This window comes from Stegodyphus dumicola, chromosome 4 (genome assembly GCF_044657685.1).
Source record: "Stegodyphus dumicola isolate Sdum_Otavi_A_Nest chromosome 4, ASM4465768v1".
Taxonomy (NCBI): domain Eukaryota; kingdom Metazoa; phylum Arthropoda; class Arachnida; order Araneae; family Eresidae; genus Stegodyphus; species Stegodyphus dumicola.
In genome coordinates, this window is record NC_140771.1 from 248603181 (window position 1) to 248621790 (window position 18610).

An 18610-nucleotide genomic window follows, 5' to 3' on the forward strand; every position below is an offset into this window, starting at 1 on the left:
GTACTGCCGTGTTATGAGGGCATAGATTATTATTAATTTGAATTTGGGCATTTACGTAATTCATAAGTATTCAAGGAATATTGTACAAACCCTCTTAATTAAATATTTATCACGGAATGTATATAAAAATAAATAAGAGAAAAGTGGTTCTTCAAATAGTGTACTGAGCCTTTTCTAAAACAAAAACAAAACACAGATATTTTCAAGTACATTCCGCAGACGATATGAAGCAGGCCATTGCGCATGCGTTGTAGTAAAATTCAGCATGGTTTCATCTTGAAAAGATCGTGCAGTAATCAGAAATTTTGATGTCTGCTACTATGAACTTTTCATATATTTCTCGATGACTCTTATTAAAATAGAAACCTGAACATTAAGGATCATGTTTAATATAGTGGTTTATCGAAGATAGAAAGCAGTTATACATATTACTGTATCACATTATATATTTTTATCTTGTGATTAGTGTCTGTAATACAGGTAAGAATGTTTAGTTTAAAAGGCATTCTGTTTTAAGAAGCCTTACAAGTAATCCTATTATACCTTTAGTTCAGCAGATTCGGACTTGATCCAGAAGCCATAAGAATGATTACGCCCAAATAAGTTATTTTCTTTAAAGCATAAAAGGGTTTAAATTGGTCACGTTTATTCGGTTGCTGTGTTTACTTGTTTTGTTTGTTGTTTTAGAGATCGTTCGTTGTTCGTTCGTCGTAATAGAGAAATGAAAGTTGATAATTTATTAGTTAATATTACTAAAAATGAATCCATTTTCATGTGGACACTATCAGCACTGTGTCTCAGCAGACCATTTTTTATACAATGATAGTTTGTTTTATATAAGTGCAATAAAGTTTGAAAAATATTTAAAAAAATTCATTTTGTATCCTGACTGATAATTAGTCACATAGTTTAGTATAATAAGAGACATATTTTTAATCATTTCGGAAATCATTTCAGAATTATTTTCTATGCTGATCAGGATGATTATTACCAAAATCCCTTCTGATAATCATTATTTATTTATTTATTTATTTATTTTGTTTATCAAAGCTCATTTTTAAGTTTTATGTTATTGTAGATTTTCAAATTTAATTTTATTTATTATTGAATGTTAAGTTTATTAAAAGTTTTTATTATTCTATTGTTGAACCTTTTATTGTGTCTTATGGCTTCTAGACTTAGAAAAAATAGAACACACATTTTATATAAAGCTTATGAATGTTTAAAATATTTTCCTTTTCATATTACTTTTGACCATGAAAGCTGACTTAATTTTTTTTTTTTTCTTTAAGAATTAATTGAGAAACAGCAGTTATATTTACACTGTTTATTTATTTTTTTTTTATCTTGTAATGTTTTAGATATGTGATTTTAAAATGTGTCATGTATATAAATCATAATGAGAAGGCCTTACAAAGATTATCTATTCATTAGGTAAAATATGGCTCCAACTACAACGATAGAAACAGTTACAGTTGTGAGGCCTTTAAAAGTAAGTAAATTCATTGTGCATTAATCATATAATTTTTCTTAATACAGTGACACAAATTTTGCTTGATAATTTTCTAAAAATCTCTCAGTAACAAAACATTGAAGCATAATGTTAAACTTTTTTCCTTCCTAAGTATTATTTCAGTGTAGATTTTCATTCTAACATATTTAATGAAGAATCTGTAAGTGTGGGGGGGGGCATAAGAGATATTACTGCATATTTGTTTTGTCTCTTAAGTTTAAATGGTAAAAGTTTACAATTGGGTGCCCGTGTTTTTTGGCGATTATTTTTTGACGCCGAGATCGGCGCCTGGAAGTCACAATTTCAAGATGGCCGCTACACAAAACCAAAATAAGAAGTCAAAGAATTGCACAAACTCTGTGTCCATGTACACATTGATCTGTTTTCACTTAAAAAAACATACTAGAATTGCACAATTTAGGCGTTGCACACTGCCTTAAATTTGTCCATGTACACATCAATCTAATTTCATTTAAATAAAATCAGGAAGCTAAAACACAGATAAAACCATCATGGTAACCAGAAGTGAGGTTTCTGCACCAAAATTTATAAAAAAAATTATCGAAGGGGCACCCAATTCCAAACTAGAGCGGTTTAAATAATTCTTTTAGTCAGAAAATACTTAGAAAGTATAAATTAAGACCAAACTATAACACAGTCAAAAGTCATTAATTCGGACACCCATACTCCAGAATGATCTATAATCCGGACCTCAAAGCTACAAACTTTCTGCCCATGCGTCGCGTTGATGCATGCACGTAAAACTTTTACGGCTGCGAATATGCGTGTGCGCATGTGCAACATATGTTTATGCATGCGCGCTTAATGTATAATGGACGGTATAAGCTAAGCTAAAATTATCTAATTCAGTTAATGTTGCAGATTGCGTTGTTCCTTAATTTTCGAATTGGATCCGGCTTATTATTTTTTGCAGACTGTTAAAGCAATTTTATAAAAGTAAGCTTGAACTTTCGATTATGTCAAATAGAATTTCTGATATATATTTACTAATATGTAAAGGATCTACAAAGCGAAAGTATGTTTCGAAGTCCATTAAACAAAAAGTAGAATTGCTGCAGAAAATGGATAAAGGCATATCCTTTGTTTATCTAACCATTCCGAAATCTGTTTATCAATTTCACGCTGCTCTGCGGCGGGGGAGGGGGAATGTCGCAATGAATTGGAAGTTGATTTGTCAGCACTATCCTTATCTTCAGGGCACATGTTTTTATTTTATTTGGCTTATAATTCCTTACTAAATGTAGTATTTCATCTCGATGTACACCGTCTTTGATATGATTTAAATCAAATTCCTCGTCATTATAATTCGCTTCCGATAGCGAAGAAAGTGACACAGAGGTTATTGAAAACGAAAAAATTGCGGTTGACAAATTAGTCGGTATTCTCGACACAGCAATTATAGGACTCGAACAGCGGAACTGTGTAACTGAACAAGAAATTATGCCGGTTTATAGAATTAAAGAGAAAGTATTATCACATAAAAAACGAAGCAACTTAAACAAATTACATTGAAAGAAATGTTTAATAAAGTAAACAAATAAATATTAAGCCTTTTTTTTTTGTAAATTTTGATACCCTTTAGATCATAATTGTTCTTTATTTCATAAATTACGGTTTCATATTTTTAATTTTATAATTTCTGCATGCCATCTTACCAGATTTAAACTGATGATCTGTAATTCGGAAAAATCGATAATCCGGAATCGCCGAAGTCCCGACGAGTCTGGATTAACGACTTTTGACTGTACTGTATTTGGTACTGTTCTACTATTGGGACCGAGAAATGTATGTATGTATCTATTGTATGTATATATGGATGTATATGTTCATGTATGTGTGTATATATGTACGTGCATGTATACACACATATATGCACGTAGACTTTCCTGAATCCGGTCCCGATAGTAGAAGAGTACCGTGTATTTAAATTTACTGAAGTAGTCAATTTGGGTGATTTTATCTGTACAGAATAACCTTGTTTAATGATAGTATAAGTTTTAAATGATAGTCTAAGACTTGGGCAGAATGTTGTTAATTTCATTTCGAGTATTTGTAGACGGTCTGCTTGCATTATCAGATGAAACTTTAGAAATTAATGAGACAAATTAGAAATTAATTTTTTTCCATTTAATCCAGCAATATTGTTGAGATAAGAAGGATTTATTCCTTATTATTGCTTGTTTTTGTAATCTTCATGTTAATTTTGTCTCTGTCATGTTTTTTTTTTGGGGGGGGGGTGTTAATAGAATCTATTAAAATACATTGAGTAACTAGAAGTTCTGTTGCAGTATGACCTGGACTTAGTTTGTTGTAGTTCTATTTTTGGATGTGGGTTTGCAGATTAATTTCACGTTTTCGATTTTTGAATATAGATGTTTCTTTATGTATGTGAGGATGTGCTATTTTATTTCTTGCTTAGTTCTTCATACATTCTATCTTTAAACCACTGGATTATAAATTCTTTGAAATAAGTTGAATTTAATATTTAATTTAAAATGTTTTCTCTATTAATCCAGCAACATTACTCGGATAAGATGAGTGGTTATTACACTGCAGAAAACATTAACATTTATGATACGTATTTGGGATTTCCCGTTGTAATGTTAAAATACTGTTTATTTATATGGATGGTTTCAGTTTTAATTTATTGTTTAGTAAGATCTGTTAAACGTGCAACAAAGTTTGATATATTGTAAAAATCTAATTTTTCTTTTAATTTCTATAAAAGTTTATGATCATCAGTATGTTAGGGAAGCAGGGTTTGTTCTTCCAATAAAGAAAAAAAAAAAAAAAAAAAAAAAATTCACTTTCTAATTCTAATTTTGAAATCTGGAAATAGACTACAGACTAAGTTAACTGCAAAAGAATTTGAGTTAATTTTTAGTTCTACTGAAATAAAGGTAGATAAAATTTGATGTTGGTGGTAATGTTGAATGAAATTTGATGTTGGTGGTAATGTTGAATGAAATTTTGACCACTGGAATTATTATAAAGTAGTCATCAGCTATTTAATGTGCATGACAAGATGAAAACAATGAACTCTATACAAATATTCATATTTATTTTTAATAAAAGAAGTTAATGAATCATAAGTTGAGACATTCAATAAAAATTTAAGGAACTGTTTTTTGTTAATTTTGAGGATTTGATCTGCCTTTTTATACTATCAGTATATAAAATTTTTGTTCCTGTTACAGTTTATCAGAAAATTAATGAAAAATTATGACATATAATGTAGTTTGAATCAATGATAAAGTTTTGTTTGAAGTTAATATTTTTCAGACTTCAGCTCAGGTCTTTCAGGTTTTTTTAAAGGCTTCAGGGCAAATATTTTTTAAAAATTGTAATATATTTCTCATTGCACATTATTCTTAATTAATAATAATTAATGAATGAATAAACAGATCCTTGCATAGTTGGGGACTTAAAGAACTAAATTGAGTAATCATAGAGATGGATCAAGGAAATTGAAAAATTTATTCACTGCTGTATTAATTAGCCATTTTATGAAAGTATTTTTTTTCATAATCTTAAAATTTAAAAAAAAAAAAAATTATTAGTCTAAAAGAACAGAAAATTTGGAGCGTATACACATTTTTTTGCCAGTATTTTGCAATTATGGACCTTATTACTGCATTTTTTTATGTGGAAATATAAGTCCAGCACCAAGCATAGGTAACGTAAAAAGCCATTTGGAATGTCGAATTACAGAGGACATAAGAGCAAGGATAAGGTATTAAAATGCAGTGTTGTAATGCATGGGTTATTGTGTTGTTAAGCAACAAAACTAGTGAACGTTTCATGTGAAAGGTCATGAGCGATGTATAAATGTTACTAAATGAATGCTGAAATTATTTACTAATTTTAAAGACAGGATTTCTTTTTAATATTGTATTTTAATCAATTTACTGTTGTAATAATTTTACTAATTACTATTTAATAATTTTACTAATAGCTTTTGACTGTGTTTGTTATTTCCTGCATGAGGTGTTTTTTTATTTTTACTTTTTTATCTCTATTTACTTATCTAGAAATTATATTTGTGCTTTCAGTTTTGCTTACACCTAAACTGCTGTAAATATTTTATTTTTGTATTGTAAACTATATTTAAAACATTAAAGTTTAACAAAAGAAACTATTTGATTGTAAAAATTCTGACAAAGCCCAAGTTGATATATGAAAGAGCTTTAAAAATACCAAATTTACTTGCATATTTCTTCCTCTGGTGTACTCCCTTTAGTTTTTTCGACTTTTAGCTTTCAGTTCTTTAGTTTTTAAGTTTTCTTCCTTTATGATTTAGAAATGTCTGAATTATGATAACAATATAGAATATAAATACAAATAGGAAAGTATATTGTATAAGTTAAAAGAATATTATTGAAATTGGAAGTCCTTTCAAATAATAATACAGTAGAAGTCCAGAAATCCGAAGTGCTTGGGACCAGAGGTTGTGCGGATTTTAGGATTTTGCGGATCTCAGGACAGAAAAGATAAATCATAATATTCAGAGTAAAAGTGCAAAATAAATAAGGCATATTAGATACATTTAATTAAATTATTATATTATTACAGTAATATACATATACATTATTACATTAATTTATTGTATGCATTAAATTATAATTATATTAGTGATTACAAGGATATTTAAAAGGATTAAGGATATACACAGTAAAGACATATAAAAATAAGTGATATTAAAAAAGCACAAAATATTTCATTTCTTTTTACATGTTTCAAACAATTTTCTGGTAGAGGTTTGTTTTATAACTTCAGGGTGCTTCAGAGTAAGTTTTTTTTGTTTTTTGTAAGTTATATAGTCATAATCTCTTGCTCTGTGACACAGCTCTGTTGTTTAAAAAATTTTAGGTATTTTCCAAACTCTCATTGAAAGATATTTTCTCACTCCTATCAAATTCACTATCTGTATTGATTTTCTTGCTGTCACGAGTTCAAAATAGAGCCAATGGTTTCATCATCGGTCATCTCATATGCCAGGGTTGGCTGATCTGAACATGCCGTCCATTCAAGGATATCGTCTTTTTTGCAGAGCCTTCTCATTTATTCTTTCTTTCTAATGTAAAAGCAATTTTCTTGCATTAACCCTTTCTGCATTGATCCTAAAACCGGAAAATTCACTGCAGTCACTCTCAGTTTCAATAAACAGAGAAGATGGCCACACATTGCACCAGGCATTTATTAATGTTGTTTGGGAAACAGAATGCCATCATTTTGCTAACAAATACATGCAGTCTTCGATGGTGAAATTTTTTTTTTTTTTTTACAATCACAAAGTGAAATAGAATGGTCACTTGAAAGAATTTTTTTCAGAAACTTTGATTTATTTTTTATTTGATACAGACTGGAAGGGAAAAAACTTTTACCATGATATCAATAATTTGGTATTTTCGGCTGTGCAGATCTTCCTGGATGTGAGAGATTATGCAGATATTTCTGTTAAGAGTCATTATTATTCTGTAATTATGATGTTATTATTCAGTAAATATCTTTTCATCGATATTTCGTTCTGCATGTTGTGTTTTCCGGACCTAAAAATTGAATGTTTATATTTTGAGGGCGCAACGCAGATTTTAGCAGCTGGCAGATTTCGGGTCGGCGGATTTTCGGTACTTGACTGTATGTATGTGTCTTTATATGCACTTTCTAGTATGTTATACAGTCAAAAGTCATTAATCCAGACTCGTCGGGGCTTGACCAATTCCAGATTATAGATCATCAGTTAAATCTGGTAAGATGGCATGCAGAAATTATAAAATTAAAAATATAAAACTGTAATTTATGAAATAAAGAACAATTATAATCTAAAGGGTATCAAAATTTACAAAAAAAAAAAAAAAAAGCTTAATATTTATTTGTTTACTTTATTAAACATTTCTTTCAATGTAAGTTGTTTAAGTTGTTTCGTTTTATGTGATAATACTTTCTCTTTAATTCTATAAACAGACATAATTCCTTGTTCAGTTACACAGTTGCGCTGTTCAAGTCCTATAATTGCTGTGTCGAGAATACTGACTAATTTGTCAAACGAAATTTTTTCGTTTTCAATAACCTCTGTGTCACTTTCTTCACTATCGGAAGTGAATTATAATGACGAGGAATTTGATTTAAATCATATCAAAGATGGAATACATCGAGATGAAATACTACATTTAGTAAGGAATTATAAGCCAAATAAAATAAAAACATGTGCCCTGAAGATAAGGATAGTGCTGACAGATCAACTTCCAATTCATTGCCCGGCGCAATGTCCCCCCCTGCCGCAGAGCAGCGTGAAATTGATAAACAGATTTCGGAATGGTTAGAGAAATGAAGGATATGCCTTTATCCATTTTTTGCAGCAATTCCACTTTTTGTTTAATGGACTTCGAAACATACTTTCGCTTTGTGGATCCTTTACATATTAGTAAATATATATCAGAAATTCTATTTGACATAATCGAAAGTTCAAGCTTACTTTTATAAAATTGCTCTAACAGTCTGCAAAAAATAATAAGCCAGATCCAGTTCGAAGATTAAGGAACAACGCAATCTGCAACATTAACTGAATTAGATAATTTTAGCTTAGCTTATACCGTCCGTTATACATTAAACGCGCATGCATAAATGTATTATGCGCACACGCATATTCGCAGCGGTAAAGGTCTTACGCGCATGCGTCAAAACGACGCACGCGCAGAAAGTTTGTAGCTTTGAAGTCCGGATTATAGATCATTCCAGATTATGGGTGCTCGAATTAACGATTTTTGACTGTATTTAAAATTTAAGCTATCACCTTCAGAAATATTATAAACTGGTAGAACTGCATACATTTTCTCTACCAGTTTTCTAGTACTGAAATTAGTAAGAAAAGTGGAGAAAATGTGCAAGTAAATATGGTTCTTAATCCAATGAGTCCATCTCAGTTAAACTTTTTTAGGCTCTTGTCATAAGATACAGGGAGGGATGCATAACTTGGGAACTTTGTATGATTACAGCATGTAAAACACCATAATTTTGCCTGTTCCTCATTCCACTTTTTGGTCAATCACATTCACTGAAATAATAATTTCGGTGCTCCAGCATAAAGAATCAGCCGCTTTATGATCTTGATAAATTAGAAAAGGGCTAATTAGTGGAAAATTGCAAAAATTCACAGCTTACTTTAACACAACAATAGCTGAGGTTATTGTAAGTAGCCATCAATTTTATATTAATTCTGAAGAGAGGATCGTAGATTTGTACCGTGTATAAGGATCTCATATCTGGATAATTGAATGTTTATATTTTGGTATGTTTATATTTTTAGCAAAAAGCACCAAAAGAAGTTGCTACATAACGTTCATACATATTCTTTATATAATACTTATCCTACAGTATAGTTTTCCTTTTGGATTTTTTTTATAGTTTTGGTCTTGGTCTGAGAGGCATTTTTCTGAACTAAAATTAATAAAAATTTGAAGTGGTGTCCAAGTTGAATTTCCAGTACTTTCTATTGATAGAAAATGTCATTGTGATAAAATTACAGTGCAGTGACTTTGCCTTACAAAAGTACCATTAATTTATAACAGGTTGCAAATGTTAAAAGTATTACATTTTTAATTAGTTAAAGATATGTTTGCAAAATTAAGTTTAATTTATAAGAAACTCCACTGTCACTGAAAGTGCTGGAACCAGAAAATGCTGAAGGCATGTGTGCAGTTAAATCCATTTGTAATGAAATTGTAAGAATTGTCAAAACTTGTTATATCAAGTAACTTCAAATAATAGCTAGTAATGATAAATAAATATAGTATTGTTAAAATGAAATTTTATGGGAAATTAAACATCTTAACCTTTTGTTAACCAATAAGAAAATTAGGGAACCATAACTCACATAATTCTGTGCCCACTTTCATCTTGAATGCTTCACATTCCTACTCTTGCTTGCTGCCTTATGACCAGGTTAGTGCATTCTCTGTCATCCTTCACGATGTCAACTATCCCTCACACAGGAAATAGCAAACATTGCCAAAGATGCACATTAAACAAAAATGTGATAAAGACCATTAAATAGATTGTGCTCATTAAGATGTATAATTCATATTAAGAATGTGCTTCTCATGAATAAAATTATCTGCTTGTAATGAAAGTTTTCCCCAAAAAGCTTTTTTAATAAAGATAATATAAAAAAATGAAAGTGGTATCTTTAGTGAGGGTAGTAATCATCACCCAAATCTATGATTTTTCTGCCAGTGTTTTGGTAGTTTTTCAAAGCCTTCGGCCCAGAAACTTGGTGGCAGCGAGTCCAAAACCAGATCAGCCTCATTTCGGACATCCTGTGCAGAATGGAAGATAGCACCAGCAAGATGTAGCTGCAGGCATGAAAAAAGGTAGAAGTCTGAAGGAATGATGTCGGGGTTATATGGTGGGTGTGGCAAAAGATCCCATTCAAGTCCAGCCAGTGATTGCATTTGGGCTTGTAATATCTTGATGGAACATAACTTTTTTGTGCCAGAACTCGGTTTGACATTTTTCCTCGATAGCAGCTTCAACATGTACTAGCATCTCGCTGTGCACCTTACTTTCGAGGGTTTTTCCTTTTTCTAGATACTCTTTTTGGATAATACCTGGGCAATCTCACCAGATACAAAGCATGATCTTTTCGCTATTCAAATTGGCCTTTGCTATGCTGCCGACGGGCTCACAGGACACAAACCAATCCCCTTTTTGGCCTGTGTTGTTGAAGTAAATCCATTTTTAATGACAAGGGATAATCTGGTCCAGAATTTTGTCCTTGCATTGACATTCGAGCAGATTAGGGCATGCCCGAACACATCCTTAGATTAGTGCATCCTTATCTGCTTGTGTCAGCTCATGCGGCACCCAGCGATTGAACTTGTAAGTTTATGCAATGCATAGCACGACAAAAGGACATGACACTAATGTTTAACTCCTTAGCAAGTATTCAAGTGGTTACATACTAATCTTCTTTCACAAGTTCTCTCAGGCGAGCCTCATCATCATCACTAGGTAGCCAGAGCACTCTGCTTCTTGAATATCCTAGTCCTTGTTTTTGAACTTTCAGGACCAAACCTTCACAGTGTCATATGATATAACATTTTTACATAAAGTTGTATATATGATTTGGTGACATTCTGTAGTTGACTTTTTGCAACAGAACTGGAAATAAATGATGGTTCTAATCTGGTAGCATGGTAGTTCCATTTTGGACACGTTGTACTTAATGATAACCATATCTTTTTACAAATTTCACAACGCAGTGTTCTAAAGCAAATCGCTTTCTTTCAAATGCTAAAAGTCGTTTGACAAAATATGATTAAACACAGAAGCATGAACTGTTTGCACAGATGATATTTGCAGTGGTGGGAAACTTTTCTTAAAATTGATGAAATATGTTAAAACTGACATGATGGCTAATATTTGACTCTAATTATGTATTTATACATGTACATGTCATCATTATTTACATCATTAAATTTATTTAGTCAACACGAGTCTAAATAATGTATTTAAGCATCCCATAGCTATCGGCAAGTACAGTCAAAAGTCTTTAATCCGGACTCGTCGGGACTTCGGCGATTCCGGATTATCGGTTTTTCCGGATTATAGATCATCAATTTAAATCTAGTAAGATGGCATGCAGAAATTATACAATTAAAAATATAAAACCATAATTTATGAAATAAAGAGCAATTATGATCTAAAGGGTATCAAAATTTACAAAAAAAAAAAAAAAAAAAAAAGCTTAATATTTATTTGTTTACTTTATAAACATTTCTTTCAATGTAAGTTGTTTAAGTTGCTTCATTTTTTGTGCTAAACATGCATTCGTAAACATTAAATGCGCATGCGTTGCATTAAATGTGCATGCATTACATGCATGCATAAAGCATACAAAAAGAAGTTTGTGGCTTTGATGGTCCGGATTATAGATCATTCCAGATAATGAACGTCCAGATTACAGACTTTGTACTGTAATAATATTGTTGCATGCATACCGGTTTGTAATAGATTGAATGCACAAGTCCAGTAATAGGTTAATAAAAATGTATTTTTATCAAAAAAAATGTTTTAGAATTCTGGAATTTTCCACAGAAATATTCGTACACCGTATCTCACAGTATAATGAGTAGTTCAGTGCTTTGGCTCCGGTGCTTTTCAATTTTTAAGATAGATTACAATTTTAGCCAGAGTGCACCGGAGCCCTAAATAAAAGGAGCTTCGGTACTTCATTTTATAAAACTGAACTACAATTTAAAGGGAAAAAAATTTATAGAAATACAAACTCATAAGAACATGAGACGTTCAAGTAAAGTCCCCTCTCTCACATGTGGAAACTTTTCGCTTTAAGAAGGGCAATAAATTTGGGGAAGTTTGTTTAGGAACATGTAAATTTCTTGCCATGCCATAGTACCTAGCGTATTGTTATCGATGCTTACAATTAGTTATCCTCACAGGAAGGAAAATTTGTGTTCTTAAATGAGCATTAAGTGACAGCGAGTACAATAAGAGTGAAATACTGAGATAAACTGCTCAGGCACGTCCTATACATTGTCTTCCGACAGTATCCACTAATGGGGTGGAAGCATAACCAGCAACATCGCTAACATAAGTGTAACATTCATCCTTAGGACTCATTTTACCCCTGACACACATCTGCTTGATGGCTATAATTATATCAGCAGAGATTCATGGTCAAAGAGAATGTTCTCTCTCACCAAGATCCCCCTCATTTTTTGTTTCCACCCACTCATACCCTCATTCTGTTTCGCCCTGGAATTTTCATCAGCTATATTTTAAGTATATTTAATTTTTGTAATCATAAACTTCCCCCCCCCCTTATGATCAGAGCTTAAATTGTGCCGGAGCCCACTAGATGTCGGCTCCGGTGCTTCTTAGTTTTTGTAATAAATCATAATTCTAGCCGGACCGCACCGGAGCCCTGAATAAGAAGGCTGTGGCACTTTTATGTAATTGTATAAAAATTTCAGTAGAAATTTTATCCCGGAAATTTTATTTTAACAATAAAATTATATTAAAAAATCGTGTATTAAATTTCAATTTATCTCCTTACATATTATTTAATTAATTCAGTCTTCAATTATTTCAATAAATAATAATTAATTATCTAATAATTATTAATTAAATTATAATTAATTAATTATCTAATAATTATCAGTTGAATTATATTTAATTATATACTAATTATTAATTAAATAACAATTTATAAACATTAATTAAATAGCTATTAATTAATTTGATAATAATTAACTATTTAATTTTTAAATTATTAATGAGTTTAATTATTTATTTACTTACTCTTGTTCCTCTTCATTTTATTTATTTATTTACTCTTGTTCCTCTTTGCTGACGTTCTTCCATAGGGCTCGGGCACTTCTAATCTTAGAAATTAAGCCCTTCAGTAGTTACACTTCAAACTACTGAGAACATTAAACACAAAGTAATGCAAAGCACATCTAAAGGGAAAGCTTCTCAGTTTATGTGGAACTAAACAATTCACAACAACAATAAGTAAGCAACTGAACTCAGATGCTCTTTGTCTGGCTTTTTATAGTTTTCAACCGGCCGGAAGATATTTCTAGGACTTTCTGTTTCTTGAAATTACCGGAAAGCAATAATAGTGTGGAATTACGGTTTATAGCTAGACATAGTGGTCTATTACATTTCTTCAGTTACAATACTTATTGCGGTGATACAGGGACGGCACCAAAATGCTCGCCAAATTTGGCAACCATTATGAGGATTTTTCGCCAAATTACTGAGATACCCATTTATTCGGCCGTTAAGTCTTAAATACACTTGCCCCTGTACTCTTACTTTTTCGGCATAGCTTTCTCTTTAAAATTTATCTCTTAGAAAATTACAACAATTTTAATTATAATTCTACTAAAATTACCTAAGTACAAAATTCGTAACAATATGAAAAATATGGTGAAATAGCTGGTTATGTATTGAATATTGGTTAGCATTGCCTTTGGTTTTAAGTGAAGAGTGGTTGAAGATCAGATTGTCGTAAAGTTGTCTATCAAAACGTAAAAAACGACTGTATTTATAGTTATCCTTCTGTATTCATTTATTTATTCTAAATTTTAAAGGAGAAAACGTTACGCGCTATTTTCAGTATTTTCGACTCCCCCCCTTTTTTTTTAATTTGCGAGGTTTGAGTGTCTCTTGAAATCGCTACATACTTGAGTGGTTCTTGAGATAGCTACAGTTATTTAAGTCATGATGTCTTGTCAAAGGGTTGTTGAGGTAAATGAATATGAAGATTTGCATTTGAATGATATTAAAAATAATTTATAATTTCCATTTATATCTCCTTTTCCTTTGAACTTCATAAGAAAAGACACACGTTTTTGGAAGTCATGAAGAAAAATGTGTAAGAAGTTGTTGGCAAATAAGGTTTTCTAAAAGTACGGTAGAATAATATTGGTAAAACAAATTTTATTATCTCTAAAAATGTCATCTTAGTAATAGGAAAATTTGGCTCATGTTATTGAAGGAAAGATTTGAAATTGGAAAGCCGATAGATATTTGTCAGCTGCAAAGTACAAATTAAGTGTTTTAAATTAATAGTTATATTTTTCTGTGCAGTATTAACATTAGATGATTGGCACTTTCCTTTATATAATGTTGTTTAATAACTTAAATATAAAAATATCAGGTGACTGTTATTTTGGGTGATGTAATTTTAGATGTATAATTAATCAGAGTCAGTAGAAATTATTTATTTATGCGGAAGACAGAAAAATCGATCCAAATTATCGCTTTTGATATATTGTTGACGATTTAATTAAAGAAAACAAGCACTCCAATGTGAAATTTAAATTGATTTTGTAGAAAATGGTTTATGTGATTACGGCAAAGCCTCGAGAGCTATCTGCCTAAGAGAAGGGATGCCTTCGTGAAGGTCTTTTTAAGCGAAACTGCCTCATATACACGTTACATATGGGGAAAACCACGGAAACGCCCATCCAATTTCTATAGTTAGCGGGATTCTATTCTCGGACCGAACTACTAGTGTTCAGCGTCTTTACCACTCGGTCGCTGCTGGGCGGTTTTAAAGAAAAACACTGCATTTCCAGCAAACTGAGCCCGTCTTCTTAAAAAAGCAAAAGTATTCTGCGCCAATTGTTAGAAGTGCGTCATTTAAATGGATCAAGTTAAATAATTAAGTATAGAAAATTTTCTGATTAATCTGTAAATATCATTTAACGTGAACATTCAGGTTTCGCGATCAGATTTCAAATCTGAGCAATTAAAAAAAGCAGCTCTTATTTTTTTCGAGAGAAAACTTAATTTTGTACTGTTGCCCGAAAAGGCCTTTATTTAGCGCTAATGACATCAGACTTCGTGTAATGTAATTGGACGGTCTATTGAAATCAAATTTTAAGCAGAGAAGAAGAAAGTGAGGATGTGATGCAGCGATAATGATTAACAGGAATACAGAATGATGATGTAAAGGAAGTGAAAGAAATCTTAATTATGGTGAAAATAAAATTAATTAGCAGTTAAGGCCCAGATAATTTTCATCAAGATATTAAGTTTTAGGTGATAATGATATCATATATTTGTTTGAGATGAACGAAAAATGAATATTACGGTAGTAGTTGTGTGCTTATATACAACTATGATGTTGGAATGTAAAATCTTCTGTGTTAAAGGACATCTTTGAAACAAAAAATTGTTACAAAAATTTATAATTAAAATATATAATTAATAAACCCCCGACTTTTGCAAAATGCTGCGATTTGCCATTTTTAATAAAAATAGTAAAAGCCATCATTTTCCCATGCGGACCTTAAGATAGTTTTGTCCGAAACAGGTTTTTCAATTCCCAGTTATTTGAAATCGGGTGCGGATTTGGCGGTATGTTATAAAAAAGGAAGCAAAAGTTGTAGTTGGGGCCGGATTTAGACTTGATGAGGCCCTAAGCTATTTCAGGTATGGAGCCTTTTATAAGTCTGTTATATTATATTTTAATACTATATTTATACTATATTTGTGTAGTTGGCAAAGTTTGGTGAATATGGAAGGCTCCGAGAAAATTCAATTCATCTGCTGATGAATTTGGGGGGGGGGCATAATATTAGTTAATTAAAATTTCGAAGATTGTTTTAGGAACTAGCTTTAATTAGCTACATCAAATACATTAACTTCTTTATGTCTGATTTGTACGGATTTTATAAATTCCGTATGATTTAAAACCTGAAATAAGATTGAACCAGGAATGTTTAATAAAATTTAGAAAGAGAAAAATACTTGAAAATTATTATTTTTTTTTTGATAAGCTAATAATTTTGTTATTTTAAAAGAAAGAGAAAAATGGCATAACAACGAGCTTATCATGATTTTTTGACGAGATAATTTATTTTTTAAGATAATATGAAAAAAGTTGTTTTTTAATCAAGTATATAAGGAGAAAAACTTCTGTAATTGGCAACAGCTTTCAAGTAATTGGATTCGTAAACGAGATTTTGAGTAACAAACCTTAAGGATACTAAAAACCTAAGAGGGAAAAGAAGTCCTCTCCCGTTTTTAATATATCTGAGTGAGGAAATTTAACATGGATGAATACAAACGGCAAAATTTCCGTTAAACTGGTAGAGCTGAAATTAAATTTATTATATCTTATTAGAATATGAAAGAAAAGAAGAGAAATTTCCAGTTTTAAGGTTAAACCGAATGAGAGGATAAAGGATTTCATAAATACAATGTAACCAAAAATGTTCTTGCTGTTTATGATATGAACATTGGAAGAGGCGACGAAGTGGTTAGGATGGCAGTTCGGACATTGACCAAAAGCGCGTTTCATCGATTTTCATCGCGTATGCCGTCGGGGTGTAATAGTTAGCCCACTCAGCGCGTACTCGAGAGGTCCAGGTTCGAGTCTCGGCGAGGGCATTGAACATTTTCCCCATCATGGCATCCACTTTTGTCTTTGCCTAATCAGGTGGTGGTGTATTTAATTACGGCAAAGCACACTAGGGCTATCTGCCAAAGGGGTGGATGCCTTTCGTGGAGGACTTTCTAAGGGAAACTGGCTCGTATACACGTTACACTTGCCTAATCAGGGCTAGCTCACTTACATCAAGAGATCTTGCGATGCTGGTTATCCTTCCTTGGCTTCCTCCTTCCTGGCGGATATATGCTGAAGAAAGTTTTACATTAATGCGCCCATCTCGCATAAACTACAGTTGTTTGTGGTATTCTTACTAAATCGCACCAGTCAGTCAGTTTCATCGCGTCAAAGGCGCTCGTTCGGAGTTGTTTGCTGCATGATTTTAAAGTGGGCCTGTCAGCAGCAGAATCAAGTCGTCGAATTTGACAGGTGTTTGGGGATGATGCCGTTAACGATCGAACCGCTAATGCAATGATTCCAGAAGTTCAGGTCAGGGGATATGTCACTTAGTAATGCACCACGCAGCTGTCGGCCACAAGCGCTGGATGATGAGGCTGTGAGAGCAGCCGTACAGAATGACAGTAGCCAAACATTTGGTGAGCTTGCTGCACACTTCCAGGTATCTGATGAAACGATCAGACTCCATTTGCATCGCATAGCAAAGGCATACAAGCCGAGCAAGTGGGTACTCCTCTCACTCTCCGATGCAAACAAGCAACAGCGTGTCGCTGCCTGTTTGTCGTTGCTTACTCGGCACCGCAATGCATCCATATTTGATCGAGTACTCACCAGCGATGAAAATTGGGTACAGTATGACACACCCAGGAGTTCTAGGTTGTCACTACGGGACCCTGTGCCTCACACTGCGAGACCTTCTCTCCACCCACGCAAGATCATGCTCTGTATCTGGTGGACTAGTCGCCAAGTGGTGCACTATGAGCTCCTGCCAGTGGGCCAAACCATCACGGCAGGCCTGTACTCGCAGCAGTTGGAACGTGTGCATTAGTCAACCGTATGGGTGCACTCCTCCATGACAATGCGAGGCCGCATGTGGCTCAGGAGGCCAGGGACACCATCCAGCGACTAGGCCGAGAGACAAAACTCACTCTAACATCACAACAAAACTCACGCTATGAGCAGAACAAGGTATGCAAAGGGGGTTTCGTTATGCGTGCATATGTCGCATTCCCCTCCAATCTTCCTCGTTTCGTTGCTTATTGAACATGTTCACTTACTAAACGTCGTATTTGATTATTAATTCAGCTTGTTCACAAAAAGCTCCCAATGGCTGGTTTCGAAGCTTCTCATGATCACCAACTTAAAGGAAAATTTCTTTCCGTCGGAAATATAATTTCAGAGAATTATCTTCCTAAAACTCCTTTACATCTTTTTCCTTCCGTCTCAGTGTGGTCTTGTGTTGCATTATCTAATAACTCTTGAGTTCTGTACTCGGAGACAATTCTTGTCTTTCGCATATATGATTTGTTTGATTCTGATGTATTTCATGGTTAGAGAGAAGCTTCGAGAGTCTTCCAGTTTCTATATCTGTGCCTCACAAGGAAGCTATGGTTAGAATTGAAATACAGGGTTAGCATAAATGATTCATTCATTTTGAAAAGGCTATATTTTCAAAAGTATTACGGGTACGCACAGGAAAAATATATGAAAAGAACTACCAAGTTTTTTAACTATTTCACTAATTTTTCCGGATAAATGGAACGTTGCTTCATCATCGCATCGCATGAGTTTAATAATAATAATAATAATAATAATAATAATAATAATAAAAAAGAGAGATTAATAAATATGTTACAAATTCTATAAACATGGAGGAGCTAAAATTTTAACAGCTAATTTTTTAAAAACTACTAGTGCGATTTTTACAAAACTTAGCAGTTTGGCAAATACTTATGTTAGAACAATGCTAGATATAAATCTAATACATATCCTAAGTCACGCTTTCGAGACTTGAAAAACGCAAGTTGAATTTCATCTTGTTAATCAAAATAGAACGGGAGATTATAGAACTATTTTTTTTTTCCCCTCGCAGTGCACGTGAAACTGAAAATCATTTGAGAATTTGCTTTGAGAATTGAAACATTTGCTTTGAGAACAATATTACCTGAAAGAAAATGTCTCATTTTGAAAATAAT

General features: G+C 32.4%; 1 protein-coding gene across 1 annotated transcript in view; it reads left to right on the forward strand.

Moving 5' to 3' along the window:
- Positions 1-235: 235 nt before the first annotated feature.
- LOC118200594 (transmembrane protein 47) overlaps positions 236-18610 on the forward strand; it is a 94365-nt gene continuing 75990 nt past the window's right edge. Inside the window, exons 1-2 of the mRNA XM_085816206.1 lie at positions 236-480; positions 1435-1492. Coding sequence (XP_085672332.1) covers positions 1442-1492 — 51 coding nt within the window. The 5' untranslated portion in view covers positions 236-480; positions 1435-1441. The remainder of the gene's footprint in view (positions 481-1434; positions 1493-18610) is intronic.